General features: G+C 35.8%; 1 protein-coding gene across 1 annotated transcript in view; it reads left to right on the top strand.

Moving 5' to 3' along the window:
* The first annotated feature begins 1,518 nt into the window (after window positions 1-1,518).
* LOC143603955 (uncharacterized) overlaps window positions 1,519-24,794 on the top strand; it is a 39,157-nt gene continuing 15,881 nt past the window's right edge. The window contains exons 1-3 of the mRNA XM_077080592.1: window positions 1,519-2,115; window positions 2,897-3,283; window positions 3,411-3,591. Coding sequence (XP_076936707.1) covers window positions 1,519-2,115; window positions 2,897-3,283; window positions 3,411-3,591 — 1,165 coding nt within the window. The remainder of the gene's footprint in view (window positions 2,116-2,896; window positions 3,284-3,410; window positions 3,592-24,794) is intronic.

Here is a 24,794-nt window from a genome sequence, read left to right on the forward strand (position 1 = left end):
CTGACGAGTTTCTATAGGGATAACAGAAAAAGGCTTTGTTATGTTTGTGGTAACCCATCTAACCTTGCAAGACATTGCAAGAACAAGCATAGAAGGCAAAGATAAATGAACTGTCAGTTTAATCAATTTTGTTCCAGAGCGACACCAAGCTCAAGAACAAGAAATGATCAATCTGATAGTTTCTGCCAGTGAAATGGATGTGAGATCTAGGAATAAGAAGAAAAGTAAAATACCTTTTTGGAGCAAAATGGAATTCTAAGACTGAAAAGTCAAAGAATTTACCAAAAAGAAACAAGAAAATGAATCCAAAGATTGAAAAATCTAAGGATTTTGTTTTAAAACAAGAAGAAGACAGTCTAGAAAATCTTCCAAAACCGGGAAACCCGCACGTGCATGGATTCCTAAGGACTGTTCTTCTGATTCTAACACATCCCAAAACTTCATAATTGATGACACTACAATAAAAAATGGTAACTTTGTGGTCAACCTTCCCGAGACAACTAAGTATCGGGAACCCATGTCTAATTAATTGTTAATGTGTGTAGGGTCAGTCAAGAATGTCTGTCAATAGTATTTGGTACTTAGACAGTGGCTGCACCCGACACATGACAAGAGACGAGTCCTTGTTGTTTGACGTTAAACCCGTTTAATGGTGGACAACGTTTCTTTTGCTGGAGATGTGGGTGGGTAACATCAAAAAAAGAGGAAGAGTGTCAAATAGGATCCTGACGTTTGATGACGACAATTTGGAGGAGCAATTGAATCACAATATGCTAAGTGTCTTACAAATCTATGATCGACAGTACTCCATACTATTCACTTGAGAATGAATGCTTGATTCTCAAACCAGGTTTCAAAGTCCTAAAAGAATGGATTTTAATGCGTACTCTGAGGCACAATTATGCTTATATATTAGATATGAATAGCTCTTATTCAAGTAGGACCGCTTCATGCTTAATAGCTAAGGCCTCGGAGAACGACTCATCTCTATGGCACGGACGTCTTGGCCATGTAGATTTTAAAAATCTGAAAAATTGGTAAAAGGTGAGCATGTGAGGGGATTGCCTGTTAAGTCTTTCTCTTTCATTGAAAAATGTATTTCATGCTCTAAATGAAAGCAACACAAGCTCCCTCACAAGCCCAAGACGATTGACTCCATAGCTTCCATTTTTTAGCTGTTACATATGGATTTATTTGGTCCTATCCATCCATGGAAAACGGTCGAAAAGCCCACTGTCTTGTGATTAGTGATGACTATTCTCGTTTCAGTTGGACTTTCCTTTCAGGGCACAAGGATGAAAACGCTCAGTTTTTTATCAAGTTCATCACACTAGTCGAGAGGGAGACAAACATGAAAGTGAAACGTATAAGAAGCAACAACGGGATAGAGTTTTGCAACATAACTGTAGAAGACTTTTGTAGTTCAAATGGAATAACCATTTCAGTGCACCATATACTCCGCAACAAAATGGAGTAGCTGAACGTCGTAATCGAACATTGATTGAAGTTGCTAGAACAATGTTGTCAGACTCCAAACTTCCTTTGTTCTTTTGGGGTGAAGCAATCAATGCTTCTTGTTTCATTCAAAACCGTGTGATCATCAATAAGACAAAGCCGCAAGTCAACTACTTCAAGACTTTTGGATGTCCATGCACCCTGCTCCATATTGGTGCTCAGCCTGATCCAAAGTTTGCTGAAAATGCAGATGAGTGTTATTTTGTTGGTTATGTTGCTAACAAAACTGTTTATCGTGTCTACAACAAGAAGACCAAGTTGATCCTAGAATCATTTAATGTTGATTGGCAAGAACTTAACACTACTGATGCTCGCACGGAACGCGACTGGTTGTTTGACTATGACTACTTGTTCAAACAGTTTCGTGGCATGTACACCCCACCTCCTCCAAACACTCAAGTTCCATTTTCTTTGCCCGAACTTCTGTTGATGCAATCCATTATCAACAGTTTGTCTGAAGTGAGTCTACTTGCTAAGCCTTCCAACAGAATAGTACCACCTGTTGCACCACCACCAGATCCTCTGCCACAAAATAATCAAGTTGTAAACAGTCTTGCTTCTCAATTTGCTGATTCAACTGATATGGTTGAAGTTGAAAATGTATCTGACACAGATTCATAAGACTCCTTTCAGTATGCCGACAATGTGGGTTAGCATCAGACTGAACCTATGGCAGATATTCAAGTAGCCCCAAGCGTGGTAGAATCCGTTGCCACACCTCCCTATCAAGAAGAAATAATTAAAGTTGTTGCTCGCCATTGAAGAACATGCTACTGGTGATTCTGACAATACTGCATCAACTCCCATCGATGCAATTCCTGTTCCACATGGTGAAAATCTCTGGGATGAACAAATTTCTCAAGAACATCAAGTTGATCAACCTGACTTCATTCAATCAGCCACTGATGTTCTTGTCAATGCTCCTCGCATTTTTCATCCCGTAGAGAACTTGTCGGTTAATCTCTGAGCAGAGCTTGTCACCATTGTTGACGATATTCCTTCATTGCCCATCCATCAAAGTCATCCAACATAGAGCATCATCGGTTCTCCATCTGCTGACATCCAAACAAGGAGCAAATCAGGTACCATTAACAGATGCCTTTTTGCATGTTTTATTTCATAAGTCGAACCGAAGAACTACAAAGTGGCCCAGAAGAAAAACTCATGGGTTGAAGCTATACAAGATGAGCTATTGCAGTTCAAGAAACTTCATGTTTGGAGACTAGTCAAAAGGCCAGAGAATAAGAGACCTATTAGGACAAAGTGGGTATTCATGAACAAGAAAGATGATAAGGGGGTGACTATTGGAAACAAAGAAAGATTGGTTGTACAAGGCTTCTCTCAAAGTGAAGGTCTTGATTACGATTAAACTTATGTACAGGTAGCTAGGCTTGAGGCAATCCGTCTCTTTTTGTCCTATGCTTCATTCATGAATTTCAAAGTTTATCAAATGGATGTAAAGATCGCTTTCTTGTATGGAAAAGTGAAAAACGAGATCAATGTCAAGCAACCGCCAGGTTTTGAAGATCCTAATAATCCAAACTATGTTTACCATCTTGATAAAGCTCTTAATGGCCTTCACCAGGCACCTCGTGCTTGGTATGTTGCACTAGCAGAACATCTGTTAAAGAATGGATATAGAAGAGGCGTTATCTATCAAACTCTCTTTATCAAGAAGGTAAAGGATGATCAGATTCTGGTCCAAGTATATGTTGACGACATTATCTTCGGATCTATATCTGATAAACTGTGTAGAGAGTTTGCCGAGGTCATGCAAAACCGGTTTGAGATGAGTTCATTGGGGGGATATGACATTCTTTCTGGGTCTTCAAAGTTGAACAGAATGCTGACGGGAATTTAATACATAAAAAAAATACGTTTGTGACATTGTCCAGAAATTTGGTTTTAAGGTGTCCACTCCTTACCTCACTCCGATTGCTACCAGACCTGTGCTAGCTCCAGATCCATCAGGAATTCCAGTTAATCAACATCTCTATCGATCCATGATCGGCTCCCTGATGTATCTCACTGCCAGCAGGCCGGACATCATGTACCCTGTCTATCAGTGTTCTAGATGTCAGTGTAATCCAAAAAATTGCACCTGATTGCTGTAAAGCGTAAATTTCGGTATCTAAAGGGAAAACCTTGCTTAGGTATTTGGTATCCCAAAGATACCCCTCGAGTACTGCATGTTTACACCAATAGTGACTATGAGGAAATGCAATCTTGATCGAAAGTCAACATCGGGTGGATGTCAGTTCCTGGGTGATAGATTAATCTCTTGGCAATGCAAGAAGCAAACCCGTCCAACAATCAAAGACAAAACACATTGACATCCGAATGCATTTCATTCGTGATTGTTGTGACCGGAAACTTGTCATTGAACGGGTCCACACTGATTACAACTTTGCAGACCTGTTTACAAAATCCTTTGATCGTGCCCGATTTTTATATCTTGGTGAGTCATTGGGAATGATCTCGTTTGTTCAAAATTAATTATAATTTATTTTTATCTTTTTGTATATAAAAATTGTAAATATTTTTCAAATATGTCACAATTTTAGAGGGAGAAAATGAGTTAAGTTCAACTCACCAAAAAGATTTTTATTTTAATTAAGAAAAACAAAATTGAGTCACTAGACTCGTCAAAAATATTTTATATTTTATATTTTATTTTATAATTTTGTAAAGAAAACCAGAAAAAAGCTTCAAAAAGATAAAAAGATATTCTCTCGTTTAGAGAGAGCTCATACTTAGAGGTAGTCGAATATTATAATTATTCACTATTCTCATTGACATTTCAATTTCTTTCCACTTTGATTTTTATATTCTTTTAAATTGTAATCTAATTTTACTATAATCTATATAGGTTCTACATCAAACTCCAAGATTCAATGGACATATTGAAGGTTTTCATATATACGAAAATATTCATTTCCTTATCGAAATTATTATGATAAATTTAATTAGTTGTATTAAAAACGCATTAATTTACTTTTCATCTTTTATAGTTGACCATATTTTAATTAGCATAAATGACAAATTTAATGTATAATGGAAATTTTAAATAATTTACATTCTATTATACTCGAAAGTTAATAAGTTTTGAATTAAAAACGCATTAATTTATTTGACCAATCTAATATGTGGTGTATCACTTATTTCAAATTTATATTTAAAAAATCTTAGATATTTACTATAATTGCTTATTTATTTTAAATATTCATCGAATTTAATTTTAATGATATGTTCCAATCATTTATACATTATTTTATTTCTGGTTTTTAAGAACCGAATTTAACCACTCTGTTTTAGCTTTTAATATTCTCTAGTCTCAATAAAGTTTACATCTTTTATATATGACCAATTTTTAAATAAGCATAAATGTAAAAATTATCGATTCGTCTAAATTATCCAGCCAAGTCTACCAATACTATTAAAACAATTGAGTTTGTGTACACTTGGCATCTTCTTATTGATCCATTACCCTAATTTCCTAAAATACTAAGGACTTCTTATAATTTCTTGATATTAAAATAATTCAAAAGTAAAATAAATTTTCTTTCTGATGGACCCGTATTTGTTTATTAATACCCATTAGTTCATAACCCGATTCAATAATATAACCTAATTGTAATTCATATTCTAATCACTTTACTAGTCCTATCGTACCGTCTTAATTCTCTCTTCTCCATCATCTTCCAAGATTCAACCAGACCGTTTAATAAACCCTGTTTTTTGTGTGAATCGGTTCCGGTTTTATTTTCTTTATCTTCCGGACATTAACGACCGTTCGGTTATTAATTTCGCCTAATTTCTTTCCCGGGCATTAACGATCGAATATGATTTGGGTGCCCATTAGTTCCGCTTTTGTTTCATGTTTTCGCTTCATTGCTACGTATCTCGATATCAATTTAATTGAATCATTTTTCGTTTAATAACCGTAATTTTGACGAACAGGGTATGTAGTATGATTTTCTGCAACAGTTACATCAATTAGACATCGTTGGATGTCCTTGACAAGGTATGGGGTATGATTTATGTACTTATTGCTTGAATATTAACATTAACGATCGATTATGATTTGGGTGTCCACCGTTCCGGTTTTATTTCATGTTTTTGGTTAATTGGTAATATCTCGACATCAAGTTAATTTTTATTATTTTTTCATTTATAGGTATATGATAAGAAATGTAATTTGGCACTTTTCGAATTTTTGATTTCGAAGATCAATTATTTAAATGTTGGTTAATTTTATTTGAGTTTTATTCAAATATTGAATGAAAATTGTTTTATTTTCGGAAATTAAATTTTCTTTAAAAGGAATGCCATAATTAAACATTCTTTTTTAATTTTTTTATCGAAACACTACGTGAATATCGACTTTTAGCCACACATGTGGTCTGGGCGATTTGCCACACTTCGGCTTAAATGTGTGGCTAAAAGGTCTTTGACCATGTTTGAAAACCTTCTAGAATTTCTTCATGTGATAATTCTATACCTACTCAGGTACTTTTCGCTACACTTTGAAAAAAACTGTGACAAAAACTAGCCACATTATAAAAACGTGTGGCGAAATGTAACCTACAGTCATAGTTTGTTTGATCTTTGATACATGTAACCAAAAACACACGCATTAGCCACAAACAGTGACATTTAACTAGCCACATGTTTTAATGGTGTGGCCAAATGTGACCAACGGCTACTGTATTGATAAGAGACGTGTCTAAAAGGTAATAGATATAGCCACTTATATTACGTTGTGTGACCTAATGTCACATTTTCTAGCCACATTTTTAATAAAGTGGCGAAATATGACAAACAACCATTGTATTTATTAGTAATGTGGCTAAAACATTTAAAATATGTGGCCACTTATACGAGGTTGTGTGACCAAAGAGTAGTTTACTTTTATTTTTCCTAAGTTTTTTATTTTCACGGATACGTTTATTCTGTGTGGCTGTAAGTGATAAATGGTCACACTTAAATATTTTTAAGTGTGTCCAAATGTAATTAATGGCTAGTTATACGAGGTTGTGTGACCAAAGAGAATCTTAGTTTTGCTTTTTATAAGATTTTATTGTCACGGATACACTTATTATGTGTAGCTATAAGTGAGAAATGGTCACACTTAAATATTTTTAAGTGTGTCCAAATGTAATTAATGGCCACTTATACGAGGTTGTGTGAACAAAGAGTATCTTAGTTTTATTTTTTATAAGTTTTTTATTGTCACAGATACACTTATTATGTGTGGCTATAAGTGATAAATGGTCACACTTAAATATTTTTAAGTGTGTACAAATGTAATTAATGGCCACTTATACGAGGCTGTGTGACCAAAGAGTATCTTAGTTTTATTTTTACTAAGTTTTTTATTGTCACATATACACTTATTATGTGTGGCTATAAGTGATAAATGGTCACACTAAAATATTTTTAAGCGTGTCCAAACGTAATTAATGGCCACACGTTGATTTGACGAGTGGCGACGTCATCATTGCCTTTACAGTTTCTTGTGCCGCCAATTTCAAATTGTCAGGGATATGTACCGCCGAGTTTCGATGGTGTTTAAATACCAGTCACAATCCACCATCACAATCACAATCACAATCACAATCCACAATCACAATCACAATCTACTTTCGATTTATTTTCGATAATGGCTTCTTCATGGATCGTACGTAAACCCGGTACTCATGTCCCCCTCTACTGCGACCCCACATTTTTCACCATTCGTTTTCATGTGCCGTCCGGGAGAATCAAAGGGTGAGGTTTGTGGACTATGTACACCCTCACACATTCACGTACCAACAACTTAACCGAAGGGTTAGGTGGCTTGGGTACACGACTGCTGATTATTTCAGCATTGATATGGTAGTCCCGGGAATCGAGGTGGTGTACATTAAGTTGAATGACTTGGAGGACTTCAAGGCTGTGTCCCTTTATGGGGCATTCGGTAGTCAGGTGAACCTTCGCCTCCAAAGGCTTAAGGACTCCACCTACACCTCGGATGGCATGTACGAGAGGATCATGCCCTCTCGTACTCCAGAAGAGAATCCGGATGTAGATTCGGATACGGAATCTGATGGCAGGACTTCAGTTTTATGTAATTTGGTTTTCTATATCGATGTTGATTCCGATATGGAATCGAATGCTAGGAGTTAGTTTTATGTAATTTGGTTTTCTATATTAATGTAAATGTTATTATTGTAAATGTTATTATATTTTGGTATTAATATGTTATGTGAATGTTATTATTGTAAATGTTGTTATTAACTGTAGTGAAAAGATCCAATACACTAATCCTTAACGTACATTAACGTACACGAATCCATTTTTTCACGAATCGATCCATGAAATCACATCCAAACATCTCGGAATCGTCAATATATACATATCCAATCAATCATTTGTTCTCCGAAAAAAACAGTTTTGGATGGCTAATCGATCAATTTTTCACTTTTTTCACGAAGACCATTTTTTGAGCGTTTGGCTGAGCGTTTGCCTTTAATAAAATTTTAATTAGGGAATGACTTCTATGTAATAAAATTAAAATTAACCGGTTTAATTTTAATTATATCTATATAATTTTAATTATACCTAATTAATGAAATTAGTAGAATAAACTTTATTACTTCGATTTAACATAATACATTTAACTAAAAGGTATTTGAATCGAAATAAAACCAAAGTTTAATTACAAAGTAATTTATAATAAAATATACCTTTATTTATTTATTAATATTGAAATGAACTCATAATATCTTAAGACTTTAGTGTATATTTAATCAGCCTGCTATGTTGTGCTTTCAAATGGCATATGTTGCGTTTAAGGTTTCTGAGCATTTAAGGTTTTTTGCCTTTGTTTTTAATGTACGTTAAGCATTAGCGTAGAATAACTGCATGTTATTATTATATTTTGGTTTAAGCGTAAGTAAAGCGTATTGGATGTAGTTTTTTTTAATTAACTTTAAAATAGATGTTAGTGTGATTGAATAACAAAATAGACCTAAAATTTAATTTTTGGTAGTTGAGACAATAATTTAATGTAGTTAAGTTGATTTGTAGCCTATCTAGTAAGATATAGTTTATTTAAAGCGTACTACTAGCGTGCTATATATTTCCAAGATATAGTAGCTTGTGAGTGTTTCCAAAGCGTGTGGAAACCATTTTGACACGTAGTATGCAGTTATGCACTCAACAACCAACTATAAAACAACAGAGACTTTAATGACTACAATAAAACTGGTGGCTGAAATTTATTAGGCTTTAATATATATATATATATATATATATATATATATATATATATATATATATGTTATGTGAATTCCAAACTTGGCCAAGCAGAAAAATCTAAGGTTTCCACAGATCTTAAACTTCCCAAAGATCTTAAATTTTGATAAAATCCCTTCCAAAACTCAATGCCATCACCAAATCTTAAATTAGGTTACTGGTGATGGCATTGAGTTTGGAAGGGGTTTTTCAAAACTGAATTTTATTTGTTCAAAGGCTTCTTCAAAGTCTAAGACCCACAGATGCTTTGGTCAAAGATATGAGTATATGGAGAGTACAATTTTGGTATGTAGGTTAGTGAAAAGAAGGGAATAATGGTCTTTTTTTATAAAATGAGTTGAGAATGTTTTGCAGGAAACCAGCTGTTAAAAAGTATGTTGAAACATAACCAAATAGAGGTTGTGCAAGAAACAAAACCATCAGACGAGAAATGATGACTGTCACCAATGGCCGGTTTGGGCGGTTTCGCGGTTTCCAACCGAACCATGAACACCCTAGACAACATGTTGCATTTTTGGGCTTTCTTTGTATTAATGTAACTTTGATATAGCACGAGTCAGTTATGAGTGTAATGACTTTATTGATCTTACTATGATACACTACAAGTCAATTGTGACTTTTATCGGTGTAACATGATGTATGTTTGAACTTGACACCAATCGACCAAAATAGCCAGAAGATGAAATGAATTCAACAAACCGGCATGTATAATATAAGGCCCCGTTACCGGTGCCCTACTTTGGACGTTGGATTTACTCATAAACGCAGTTCTAAATATCAGAGTTAATTAAAACTTTCGCGGAAATAACATAAAACATCAACAGTCATTACAAACATTCATAACTTGTCTTTAAAACATAGCTTAAAACATGTCTTTTAGTTCAAACATTAACAATTAAATCTTCAGATGCCAGCTTCTTTGTTCATCTGCCATGTGTCCCCCTTCAAGCCAGCTGTCTCATTCTACTCACCTGCGTGCATACTAAAAGTCAGCTTCGCTGAGTGAGTTCTAGTTAATCATACAACATACAACATATTCATAATTACATACTTTCATACGTACCCATACTTTCATACTTTCGTTTATACATACTTGCTTACTTACTCTTTTTCTTTCATATTCATACCTTACGTTATAAAGAGCATTTCGCCCTATAACCTTCGCATATATTATTAGGGTATGCAACCCTTTAACCTTCGCATATATTTTTAGGGTATGCAACCCTTTAACCTTCGCATATATTATTAGGGTATGCAACCCTTTAAACTTCGCATATATTAGGGTATGCAACCCTTTAACCTTCGCATATATTATTAGGGTATGCAACCATTTAACCTTCGCATATATTATTAGGGTATGCAACCCTTTAACCTTCGCATATATTAGTAGGGTATGCAACCCTTTTACCTTACCTTACCTTCCATTATCATCACCATTATCACATCCATACATTTAATATCATACATATCATAGTCATACATACTTCCTTATTCACATACACATATCATACATGCTACATTATACTTACCTTAACAATACGTGCAATACCCGAAGGTCGTTCCCGTACTGTCAAGCATACATTCATAACTATCACATTCGTCATTAAGACATACACTTACCATTTAAAATAAGTGTATTAACATTCATATCGAGTATGCACACAGCCCCGAAAACATAACAAGGAAATGGGGCTAGAAACTCACCTGAATGCGGTTACGTTCACCATTTATGGTAATCCCTTTCTTGAGCTGTACACGACTAACTGTATAACAATTACACGTATCAATTAACTATCACTACCCATATCGTCTTTCTGGTTTAATTATTACTCTCCACGGACGGGGGTCCGGGGCAGCGCCCCTGGCAGCGGGGTTCTAGGGGCGGCAGCCCCTAGCAGAGTCTAAGGGGCAGAGCCCGTGGCTGGGGTTAAGCTACCAGGTCAGCTTGGAAAAATTTTATTTTCGTTAACTGTCTTAACGTATTTTTCATTGGGATTCTAAATTATTATTTTAACTCTCCTGTACTCGCAAGCGGTCATAAATGTAAGCGAACATACGTGTAAGTGATCTTAACCAGTAGCGAACTTATCAGTGGCGAACTTAAACAGTAGCGAACTTATCAGATGGCGAACTTATTTCAGACGAACTTATCAACAAACGAAGTTATCATTCAGCGAATTTAAAAGTGGGCGAACTTATACGTTTAAGCGAACATGTCAGACTGGCGAACTTGCTTGCAAGCGAAGTTGTACAGTGACAGCCACGGGTTGGTTTTAACCACAAAATCATCTCTGTTTTAACGTGAAAACCTTAGATATGATGTTAATATCTCCCGTAAATCGTTCCCCTGGCTATTTCGGATAAGACTTGACCCGGAAAAGCATAAAGTTCAGACCTTTAGACTTAAAACGTTCAATATAAGTCGCCGTAAATAGCCATAGATTTGTTAAGTTCGTTTCCAAAGTCAAGTTTGCTACTTTACTTTTCGTTTAGACCCGATTTACCTTATGTTTAACTTTCAAGGCTAACCGATCCTAAAAACATACACTTTAAAGGTAAAGGACATACCTTTATGCGTTTGGTTGGTCACGTTTTGCTTTGTTATCTTGTATCTAGCTTGTATATTAGAGATCTATTACTATTCGATGTTTATTGGTCGTTTCACCCTCTTCCTCTCTCTCGACCGTATGTAAGTATGGAGGTGTGTGTGTTATTGAGTGTGTAGAGGATAAGATGGAAAGAAATGAGGGTTTAGGGTTTTAGGGTGGTTTAAGGGGTATTTATATCCCTTAAAGCCCATGGACCTAAGGCCCATTACCCTTTTAATCCATCTTAATTAATCCAAGTCCATGATTCTTCTTTATTTAACACAATTTAATTATTAACACACGATAAGTAAACGCGACTTTCTTTATTTAATATTAGAATATTTTAGGATGTTACATATAAGTAGTAATAGTATTAAAAACAACCAATATTTCTTTAGTTTGAATTAGTAAGTACAAAGTAAAGAATGGTGATATCATGTATCACAACTAAATTTAAACATATATTTACATCTAACTAGCCAAACGAACACAACTGCTGGGTCGACAACCCCGACATCGGTGTCAATCTCCATTACGAATAGTTGTAGGCTTTTTCCCGGGCCTCCAGTAATCATCTGGGGACTCATTACGAAGCAGTTGATTTGGTTGTACAAGTGGCAATGTATTACCCTCATGAGGGAAAGTTACCGTACTAAATTTCTCATGTACCTCGTCATGCGAATGCCTATAATTCTTGGGTAGAGTCATGAGGACAACATGCTTTTTTCTATCCAGCTGATCTTGAACATAAAACACCTGACGTGCTTGCGAGGCCAATATGAGCGGATCATCCTTGTGGCCAAATTGGTTTAGGTCGACCGACGTGTAACCAAGAATATCATGTTTGACATGTTTACGGTCAACCCATTGGCACATGAAGACCGGAATTCTTTTAGTATGGTAATCTAGGACCCATATCTCTTGCAAAACCCCAAAATAAAAGTTTTATGCATAGGTCACCACGTCTTTTTTAATGTGCATGTCATCCGCCTCTACACCAACCCCGCTGTTATGGTAACTCTACCATCATGAGATTTTGTACGAAATTCAAAACCGTTGATGTCGTATGAGTCGTATTTGTAAACGTTACGGTGTTCTCCGTGTGCAATCCACTTTACGGTTTCTGTTATAGAACCTGGGGAGCCCGCTAGCTCTCTTTCAACCTGAATTTCATTACAAGGATTAGCTTTATCTATAAAAGATTTTTAATAATTATAGAAGACTTAATAAATTGATCTACCTTGTCGCGTAACCAGTCACCAAAATTTAAAGTATGCTCCTTCTCCAGCAATGTTTGTCGTTTACCAGGCATTTGATTTTTCAAATAGGTCTTGTGTTGTCTGCAAGTAGGAGTATAATATATTGTGAATTAACATATATATATATATATATATATATATATGGGTGCAGTTACTAAGCCTTTTAAGTTTTCTGAGCATTTTAGGTTTTTTTTCCTTTGTTTTTTGCCTTTGAGCGTCTCGCGTATCTACCGTACGTTAAGGCATTAGCGTACAGTAACTGAACCCTATATATATATATATATATATATAATTTAGAGTATATATGTTAGTAATACTTACTCGATATACGACGCTATTTCAGGCGTATTCTGCAGCACATAGAAATGTGCTCTCTTGAAGAGATCTGGAGAAACTTCAACTGATTTAGCGCCTGTGACAGGAATTGTCTCCCCTTTATCATCATGCTTATCATGTGGAATACCAACAGTACTCTTGATGTTTTTTTAGTATTCGCTCAGAAACTCGATTGTTTCTTCCGCAACGTTCTCCACAGCAATGCACAATTCTGGATAAGTTTTATTTCGCACATGCCCTTTGATAACCTTCATACACCTTTCAAAGGGATACATCCAACGAAAGCATGATGGCCCACATAATTTCATCTCTCTGACAAGGTGCCCGGTTAAGTGAACCATGACATCAAAAAACGATGGAGGAAAGTACTTCTCCAGCAGGCACAGTGTAACTATTTGCTCTTCCTGCATCTTATCAAGCTCTTCTACGATGATTTCTTTGCTACAAATTGACTTGAAAAAAAAACAAAGCCTGATTATAGCATTTCTCATTGGTTATGGCATGATGGACCGTATTGCAAGGGGTAGAAACTGTTGCATAAGCATGTGATAATCATGTGATTTAAGGCCTTGTAGCTTCCTTTCTTTAAGATTCACCAAACTAGAGAAGTTAGAACAATACCCTAGTGGAGCCTTTAGTTTATACAATGTTTCAAGAAACATGTCTTTTTCTTGTGCTGATAATGTGATGCATGCTGTAGGCAGTTCTGTATTGTTGCCTTTTGCTTTCAGTTGCAACTCTTTTTTAATCCCTAAAAACTCCAAATCCTTTCTAGCTGCCAATCCGTCTTTTTTCCTACCCGGAATGTTCAGCAACGTCCTGACAATACTTTCTGCTACATTCTTTTCAACATGCATCAAATCAATACAATGTTGGACAGGTAAATACTTCCAATAGCTGAGCTTTTGGTACCATATGTTGAACTTCTTCCAATATGGTTGCGGCGTTGTGTTATCCCTTTTTCTCTTACTCCCACTTAGGGATTCAGATCCCTTTCCCCATTCATTGTTAATGTTTTTGACCTCGTCGTATATCTCTTCCCCTGTCATAGGCTCTTTAGCGGTTCTCATCTCCTCTTTTCCGTTGAACGTCTTTGTTTGTTTTCTGAAAGGGTGGTCATGTGATAAATACCTTCTGTGGCCATCATAACTCTGCTTCTTTGTGTGAGAAAGTCGAACATACTGAGTGTCGCCCCGACACACTACACAACCTTTGAATCCACTGTAAGGGCAACCACATAGTGTACCAAGAGCAGGGTAATCATTAATCGTTCATAACACAACTGCACGTAGTGTAAACATTTCTTGTTTATATGCATCATATGTTGGCTCCCCGACCTCAAATAAAGATGCTAGATCGTCAATTAAAGGCTGTAAAAACACATCAATATTGTTTCCTGGCACTCCGTATATTAATAAGGAAAGCATGATGAACTTTCTTTTCATACACATCCAAGGTGGAAGGTTGTAAATGACTGCTAAAATAGGCCAGACACTATGATTTCTGTTGCCTCTATGTACGTCGACCCCATCAGTGCAAATCCCTAGACGAAGATTTCTTGGATCGCTTCCGATGGTATCGGAGTACCTGCATCTATGGCTTTCCATGCTGGTGAATCTGATGGGTAGCGTAAAACACCGGGTGGGTTTATTGGTACTCGTGGCGTGCCATGTTAAATTCTCTACTGTGGTCTTTGATTGAAAGAGGCGCTTGAATCGTGGAATAATGGGAAAGTAACACAGTACCTTAGCGGGCGTGTTTATGTAAGTTTTGTTAGTCTTCTCATCCATCTTCCACCTTGACTTGTTACAAACCGGACATGCTTCCAAATCCTTGTAATCATTATAGTAAATAATGCAGTCGTTGATACACACATGTACCTTTTCGTATCCTGATCCCATTGTCTTCATTATCCTTTTGCTCTCATACATATTATTTATCATTTCGTTATCTGTAGGTAGCATCTTTTTCAACAATTTCAGAAGTTCATCAACGAACTTATGAGATACCCCGTGCTTGTTCTTCAAGTTGAGTAGTTGTACTAATGAAGACAACTTGGTGAAGTCAGGACATTTATAAAGGGGCTTCTCGGCGTCATTAAGTAGTTCTAGAAACTGTTGATACTTCTTGTCGCCTTTGAAATTGTCTTTTTTAGCATTTACCATTTCTACATTTTCACAGGCATCTGTCGGAATGTTGGTGTCAACAAGCCCAGTATTATTATCATAATTAGTTGGAATGCAGGTGCAGGCAAACCCAATATTCCAAACCTGTATAAGTGATGTTCTACATCGTCTACACTAAGAGATACGTGGTTCACACACCGAACACATGAACATGAAATAGAAATTGGTGGTGATGTCTCCTTGCAATTATGAACTGCAAAATCTAGAAATGCCTTAACACCATCTTTATATGCTTTACTGCACCTGTCGCCTACTGACATCCAAGACTTATCCATCTTCCAAGAATTTTTTTATTAACTGTTTCATCAACAATATATATATATATATACTAATTAACGTCAATAAATGTAACTGACATTTTGTTATGTATGACACTAAAAGCAAAAATATTTGGTACTCACCTAATATTAATGAAGCTGTTTGGTAGGAATTAATTAATGAGAGTTCAATAAATACACTAGCAGATCATTTATTAGGGTTTGGTGAGATTGTGAGATTTTATTTGGTAAATACTAATTGACTTGGGAGTCTTCCAGAAGATAAGTCGATTAATTGGCGGGTAAAAATGAAAATTTAAAATATCGACATTTCGTTATATAAATATTAGAAGAGGTTCTATTATGTTCTCAGGGTGTAGCTCAAACGGTTGAGGCGCTTGTGATTAAACATAGATTGCAAATATCGCGGGTTCGAAACACAGTAGGGAACATATTTTTATTAATTTTTTATAATAACTTCTTTTATTAATTTTTTATAATAACTTCTTTTTAATGAAATAAATACACTGTGATTTTGAAAACACTCAAACTAAGCTACTCATTAAACGGCCTTTAAATCCGTTCATAAACATAAAAATACATCATAATAGCTGGTCTAAAATCATAACAAAGTTTCTTAGCTTTTAATTACAAAATTAATTAAAAGCCTTAAAAAAACAAGAAGCAAATAAAATACAATATCTTCATTTTTTTTTCTGATTCAATCAGTGAAGCTACACTCCTTGAAAGTTGATCCTCTAAAGACAAATTTTCCCTTATCAAGATAGGAATTATGTCTGTACATCTTGTGCACACATCAGAGCTTGTGGACGAAACACAATCAGACCGTGTAAAGAAATCACATATTTTGCCCTAAGTTAAAAAATATAGAGTTTAGGGTCAACAATTGTAGATGAATTCCAACTTTATTAGCAATTTCACTAACCTGAGATGCACAATTGTAGAACCTCCGACCTGGATTTTTGGTGGTCCTTGATGTTCTTAGAATAGCTTCTTGACCACAAAAACAATAAACCTGAGATCGATTATTACAGGATGTTGTGGTCCGCGATGAGATTTCTTCCATGGTGAAAAAGGAGTTTTTATTGAAAACATAACTAGATATATAAGTATATATATATAGGAGGGTTTAGAAAGGAGTTGTTGTACACAAGCTTGTTACTAGCGTATTAGGATATTTATATATGTCTTTGTACATTAGCGTGTTGCAAGCGTAATAGACTCGTTTGAACAAATACATAACATATTTTAACCTAATCGATAACAAAGTGTTTTTTGTTTTATTTTTAGATTTAACAAGGTGTTATTTACAATTTACTAAGCGTATCACAAGCGTTTTTAACAAAGAAAGAGATAGCAGTTAGATGATCCATAAAACATGTTAAGAAAGCATTTTAAGATAATCCGTATTTACCATTCATCAAAAGATGCATCATAAAAAGTACCATTAATTACAATACATCACAAAAAAACCAAGACCAGCAAAGCTAACATTACCATCACTCCGCCTTGTACACAGTCTCCGCCCCCATCTCCTTAAAACTCATGTTGGTTGACACCGTAGTTATGGTGTCAACCAGAGTCCCACACATTGAGTCGTAGCATTCAGACTGTTGTTTCTGATCATCAACAGCCATTGCCTTAAACTCATTGTCTGGTTCAAACAACATGAGTTTACATGAGTCGAAGGTCTTTGATTTGTCAGAAGAATACATTTTTATTATCTTTTTGAAACTATTAGTGTGATTGAATAACAAACATATATATAGACCTAAAATTAAATTAAGTTTGATTTGTAGTAAGATATAGTAAGATCTAGTAAGATATAGCTTAACTTTAATGTAGGCTATCATTACCATAATATTTTTCCAAGATTTTTTACAGCTGAGTATAACTGTGATCAATTTCCCAAATTAATTCTGACAGTTGATATAAATGCAAGTAATCACTAGATTAAACAAAAACACATGAGACAAGTTTGTGTGTTTCCCAAGCGTGGGACACCCTTTTGTTTTTTAATTACAATTACCATTCGTCCGTGAGCATTTCCCAGGCATCGGACACCCTATTGTTTTGTCTGTGAGCCTTTTGGGGATATATATCAACACCACATTTGTGAAACTCATATACCTACATAATTTTATATTATTGTTTTAGTTAATAATGGATTGCTCGTCATCATCATCATTATCCACATCCAACAAGGCTGCCATCAGGAGGCAAATTGAGGATCAAATCGAGGCAGATAAAGCTTGTCGGGGAAACTCTTACTGAAGAATTTTTAAAGACTAGCAACAACTTGGATGCCAGGGATGTCATTGTAAAAGTTCTTACTCGAATGCCCGCTAGTACTATCCGAGATCTTATTGTTTTGTTTGTGGTTGATGTAGGACAGAGAGAGTTTGACTAGTTAAAACTTTTGGGCAAGGCAATTCTTGAACTGAATTGCTCAATGGAATTGAAGTTGAAGTTTCTCATATCACTCAGAGATTAGTATATGATGGTGTTTCATGAGTATATTTGATGTAGTGGTGGTGTGTTTATATGTGTGTCACTCAGAGATTAGTAGTAATAAAATTTGTATGTTTGTGATGGTGTATTTATATGTGTGTTTTGGTAATAATAAAATTTTATGTTTGTGTTAAAACATTGATTCAACATGTAACTATTATCTTAAAGTACATTAAAAAGTGGTAATGTACATAGCATAACATAACAAGTATCTTAAAGTACAAAGCAGTCAGTTTTGAAATCATTCAAATTTGTTTTTGCCTTTTCTTAAGTTCAGTAATTAAATCTTCTCTAGTTAAAGGAGGGTCGTTATTTTCATGGAATAGTAGTGCTTTCTTGATAAGAGTATTTCTGTGTTGGTTTACATACGAGAGGAGGATTTTGCACAAATACTTTGACCTCAACCTTTTTAGCTGTTTCTGTTGTTTAGGCCTTCCTTTTTGAAATTACACCCCCATGGTCTCTTCCCATCAAATGTCTCAATGTGTCTCATAGCAAAAATACCACAATCTATTCCATTATTTCTTGTTCTCCATGTCATCTTCAATCTACTGATTTTGCTACTTGGATTTTCTGAGCAATGGGGTGTTTGATTGTTTTAAGATTCATGCAAAAGACGTTTTTCTAAACAAAATAGAAATCAATTTAAGTATTTTTGACAATTTTTATAACAGGTATGTATGTTTTTTGGGTTAAAGGTATATATGTTTACCAGTATATCAGGAGTCTTTCCGTATCTTTCTTCAAAATTCTCTCTAATTGCTTTTAAGCTTTGCATCAGCTGGTATTTCTTGATTTGCACTGTTGTCAAGTAATTCTATCACTCCTGTTTGAAGATTGAAGGTAACCACAAAGAAATGTTCGTGTTGTAGAATTGGCACGAGAACTATAGCAACCTCCTTGAGTGATTTGATTCCAAAAATTGCCATTTGTTTTTCGATGTTGTCTGAAAACACATCTGGTCTTTCTTTGTATGTGTAACCCCTTGACTCAACATTATGGTCACTTGTCTGTATAATAATTAAAATGCAGATGATTAAAGAGTTTCTTGAGCGTTTTCTAATAGTACAAACAAAATAGATTAATTTGTACCAGCAGAGTGCTTGAAGTAAAGAATCTGAACTGTGATGCTGCAGATTTGTTCTTTTCTTCATAGTTCATTGGTTTAGTGAATGCATATATTGCATTGGTGGTTATATAAATGCCAGGACAGTAGCTTTCAAAGATCACCTTGAACGAGTCTGTGTGAGTGGACTTGTAGACCTCCTCCCAAATGTCTTCAAGACAAAAAAATACATACTCTGAAATTATTTCATCATATTCTGTGACACTAGCGGATACGTCAACCTATCTCAGAAGATATGAAGATTTCAATGTAATGAGGTTATCACTTGTTGACAATCCGGTGTTGACAATCCGGTGTCAACTGTTAAACATAAAACAACTCATTTTAAATTTGACTGAAAATAATTGTAACTATAATTAAATACCTTCAACCCCTTTTGTTTTTTATTTATAATTGTTGGCAATCAAAGTCACAAAACTGCTTTTGTATTAAAGGGATTAAACCACCACACTTATACAAGACATTTTAGCCATCTATTTATAATAAAACATTACAACATAAAATCTGCATAATCTTAAAACAACTTGCATAACTAGTTGCAAGTTACAACCTTATCTTCATAGATATGCTAAGGTGGTGGCGGCGAAGGTGTGGTGGGTGGTTGTGGTGTGTGGTTAGTGGTTGGTGCTGTAGGTCGTTGTGGCGAATGTGGCCGATGGATGGTGGCAGTAGGCGGTGTGTAGTATGATTGCGGATATGTAATCCATGAGACGACGACGGTGCTATCCCGTATGATGACTATGATGATTGGCCCAATTATGACGACGACGATGCTACTATAATGGTACCCACATGAATACATGGATATAACAACCTGGGTTGGTGGTGGTTATCATAATGATGCTGCTAACCTATATGGTACGGTTTGCTTACGCCAACCCATACGTTGGCGAGTGTAGCTAGTACAATGAGCATGATGTCTATGATGATGATCACAAATATATATGATGATGATTAATTATATGTACCTATATGACAATACGCCACACAGACGCACACACACACACACACACACACACATATATATATATATATGTTGATGATGATGGTGACACCGGTGTTTAATGACATGTAACCCGTATGATCGACGACGACCATGATAACGTACGACTGATGATGTCGTTTGATGACGACAACAAATCATAAGATGGTGCGGACAATGATGGCTAATATTGAGCATTTTGTTTACGATAACCCATACGATGTTGACTACATCCCGTACATGGCTATAGGTTGATGATGATGCTGCTGATGATGATGATGATGATGATGTTGTTGACGATGATGATGACACTGATAACGAGATATATGTTACCCGTATGATCAACACCGACTACGATGGCCTATACAATGACCACGTTGATTACCCGCACGTCGGATGATGATGCCGTTTCATGGTTACGGTGATCGATGATTATGATGATGATAACTACTATAATACATGATAATGATGATAACCTAGAAGATGATAATGATACAAAACTACATACTTATTCATTAAGATAATGAAAACACTAGAATGTTATAAGCTTCTCTATTACGAAGTTGTAAATCTTATCCAGAAAATCTTACCAATGGTTCAATAATGGACAAAATTTTAAATTTATTTAAAAAATACGATTTATTAAACGAACTCAACTTTTAACGAAATTTATACCGGAATGTTAGTAAAAAAAAACTAAAAGTAAGACTACGTTTTTATACTATTTTTTTAAAAAGTTAAATATAATAAGTTATAAAACAAAAACCAATATATATATATATATATATAATTAAATATGTAGAAAAAAAATAAAAAAATAAAATAAAAATTCAAACCATTCTCAATGATAAAACCCCTTTACTTCAAAACCCTAAATCAACTTCTAACTTCGCTTATCCAGGTAAGGACATACAGAATCGTCTGACATAAAAATGCCACGTCTCAATAAAGGAGTTAAGTTCCTGGTAGATATCGACAGCGATTCCATGAGTAGGATGGTATGTTAATGTTATCTGGGTAACTTATTTTTATGAAACAGTTTACAGCGATTCTAAGAACATTTTTTGTGTTACTTATAGCTCATTCCTAAAGCTGTTCAACCAATGTTTGCTGACATGAAATCGAATACCGGCTGTTGTTTGATTTATGATCAAAGTGGTAGAACGTTTTCTGTAGTTATAATCAAAGTACTTGATGACTTTTATTTTGGAACCGGTTGGACTGAATTAATCAGAGAATGTTGTATAGTGTTGGTACATGATGTCAGTAGTTCAGTGTCTAGTGTCTGTAATCGAGTTAGTTGGATTTGTGTTTTGTATTAAGCGAAGTTGGTACTCAAGTTCGCCTGATATGGGCGAACTTGTAGAACAAGCGACGTTAGGGACAACTTCGCCTAAACATGTTAGGCGAAGTTGTCGTCTGATATAAACATTAGTTTACGGCTAGGTTTATGAGAAGATTGTACAAGTTTTCAGTTTACGAGTTATTCAGTTTGTGTAATCGGTGATCAGAGAATCACGTGTTTCCAGTTGCAATACAACGTGTCTTTGTTTATTGTAACGTGTGTTTGATCGTTTTAACGTGTATCGTCTTCTACACTCGTATCGTCTTACGTAGGGATTCCGCACCTACGTAGAACGAGATATTCCGTGTAGATCCGGCTGGGAACCTACAATTGGTATCAGAGCTTTTGCTCGTGATTGTGTGGTTCGGGATTATCACGCGGGTGTAGAAATCGTTCCGTTCGACTATTCGCGGGACGAGTTTACCGAGTTTTTGTGTCCTACTCACCTCTCACCATCAAAAACAACCCATTACACCTTCGCATACCTTGCAAAACGTCAAAATCAAACCTGCAAAATCATCGTGTTCATCAGGCGAAGTTGTCGCTACTGTTTGTAGGGTTTAGGCGAAGATATAAGGTTAAGCGAAGTTATCCACAACTTCGCCTACCTCACAAGTTCGCTTAACTTAAGCGAAGTTATCTACAACTTCGCCGATTCAGGCGAATCTAAAAAGAGAGCGAAGTTACGAATTCAAGCGAAGATAAGACTTAAGCGAAGTTAACTTTAACTTCGCCTACAGTACTTTTAAGAATAAAATTTTTATTTTTCGGGGTTCTATTGTGTTTTCGTTTCGTGAAAGATGACTTCTATAAATATTACGGAACTGGTAAAGATGGAAGTGGAAGCGGGTTCAGCTACTAAGGCACCGAAGATGCTTAAGGGAACCGATTTTGTGGCGTGGAAAGATCGGTTTGAGCAGTATATTAAATATCAAGACGCTAAGATGTGGGTGTGCATTCAAGATGGATACATTCCACCAACTGCTTTGTATGAGGGTCGTGAACAGATTAAGAAATACAATAAGATGAAAGAGGAAGAAAAGAAGATGTATGAGGCTGAAAGCAAAGCTCATGCTGCGATAACAATGGCTCTTCCACAAGAGATTCTTCACACCTTCAGGAAATATAAAACTGCTAGAGAGCTATGGGAAGCACTTGAAAACCGATTTGAAGGCAATGTGGGGATTTGTGCATCCAAGATTAAACTACTCAAAACCCAATTCTCGGTGTTCAAGTATTTGAAGAATGAATCACTTGATGATATCATCACGAGATATTATCACCTGATGACCGAACTCAGCAATTATTCCATTGCTTACAAAGAAGAGGAGATCGTGGAAAAACTCCTTGACGCTCTCCCACCGAAATGGGAGATGTACACTGTCTTGATGAGAGAAGATAAAGAGTTTGCCGACTATGACTTGGAAACAGCAGTCAACAAACTACGAACTTTTGAACTTAACATGGTTCGAAAAGAGACACCAACTGATCAGGTTCAGGATCCGGGAATGTATGGTGCGAAAGTTAAATCAAGTTCAAGTTCGAAGTCTGAATCATCTGCTTACTACTCTAAGGGAGACTCGGGTGCTAACTCAACACATGAAGGTCATGTAACTCTCAACATGGATGGTGATGTGTGTTTTGTAGCTGGTGGAACAAATGCTTCTAAACCTCAAGCAACCAAGGGTAGTTTCTCTTCAAGTGTTCCGAACAACAACTACTCTCAGATGCCCATGAGTGTTAAATCTGCTGAACAGCAGTTTGCTCTCTATGCATCTTTCATTGCTTCGTATGAAAATTACATTAAAGGCAAGATTGTTGATCCTGCAACTTTAGACGAAGACGATGATCAGATCGATGCTGATGATCTGGAAGAGATGGATCTGCAGTGGCAGATGGCGATGATTGTAAGAAGGGTTAAAAGGTTTATGAAGAAGACTGGTAGAAAGTTTGTTGGTGAAAGACCAGGCTTTGATAAGTCAAAGGTGCGGTGTTATAACTGTCAACAGAATGGACACTTTGCTAAAGAGTGCACAAATGAACGTGTAGAACGCAGTCAGAACAGGTCTACACAACAGAGTGGTGGAAGTAGTGAGAATAGGGCGATGATATCCAGACAGAACGGGGAATACAATTGGAATCTGCATGTTGAGGAAGTGTTCGAACAGGCCAATTTGGCGAACATCGAAACTGCAGGAAGTGAGAAAGTGACTGGAGAAAATCAAGCTTACATGGCAGAAGTGACAGATCAGCTCTCCGAGGTAAGTACTAGACTCCCTTGCACGAAATGTGAAAATCTGTCTGAACAATTGACAACAATAATTGATCAGTTTGTTAGTTTGGATGCTCAATTTAAAAAATTAAAAGAATATCATCATTACACTAAAACTAGAGAAAACAGTTACAAGGTAAAAATAAAAGCTAGTGAAAAAGATATCAGAAGTCTTAAAGCCAGTCTAGCTAAAAAAATACAAGTAATTGATCTTAGCTATGAAGTGTTAGAAGAGAAAACCAAACTAATAGCTGAAAGGGATAAACAGATAGCTGATCACCAGGTGAAAGTGGTGGAACTAAACAGAAAGCTTGAGCAATTTAGAAATTCATCTGCTATACTTGATCACCTTGTAAGTGATCAACGTTCCCCAGTTAAAAGGGGAGGAATTGGATATAATGAAGTTCCACCATCTTATAATCATAACTATACTTATGATCCTAGTAATCAGAAATCTGTTGATGTTGAAATTGGCCAGACAGTTCCTGTTAAGGTTACGATTAAAGATCCAGAAGTTAGTAAAGGCGAAACGAGTAAACCTGTATCGAGTGTTAAGATTTCTGTACCTAGTTTTGTCTCATCAAATTCGGACAAGTCATCCGAGTCGAGTGAGACAAAACAAGAGGCAGTGTTACCAAAACGTGGAGAGGAACATAAACCAAATGAAAAGAATTCTCCACTAAACCCGTATGTCCCACCATATGTTAGACAAACGGGCAGTAATGCAGCCTCAACATCTAAAACAACTGTTGATACGAAAGTTGAACACAGGAGTTGTTTCAGATACAATCAATTAGGACACCTGATTGCTGATTGCCCTCTGAAGCAGAGATTCAGAGGTATGAGGTCTTCGAAAACTGAGAATAGAAGTAACAGTAAGTACTATAATGGTAAAAATGAAAACTCATAAAAGTTCAGACATTCGACTAATCCAGGTTTTCAAAGAAATCGATCTCAGTTTTTCCCTGTTAACAACCAAATCTTTAGTAATAAATCATTTAATTCACGATGGTTTGGATGGCCTCATAGTCAATCTACAAGAAGGTATCCTTTTAGGACTTACAGAAATCATTCTAATACTAACTTTGGACAGCCAA

The sequence above is a fragment of the Bidens hawaiensis genome, unplaced genomic scaffold (assembly GCF_021521415.1).
Source record: "Bidens hawaiensis isolate Kalapana, Puna unplaced genomic scaffold, B.hawaiensis_p1.1 tig00063451_1, whole genome shotgun sequence".
NCBI classification, from domain to species: domain Eukaryota; kingdom Viridiplantae; phylum Streptophyta; class Magnoliopsida; order Asterales; family Asteraceae; genus Bidens; species Bidens hawaiensis.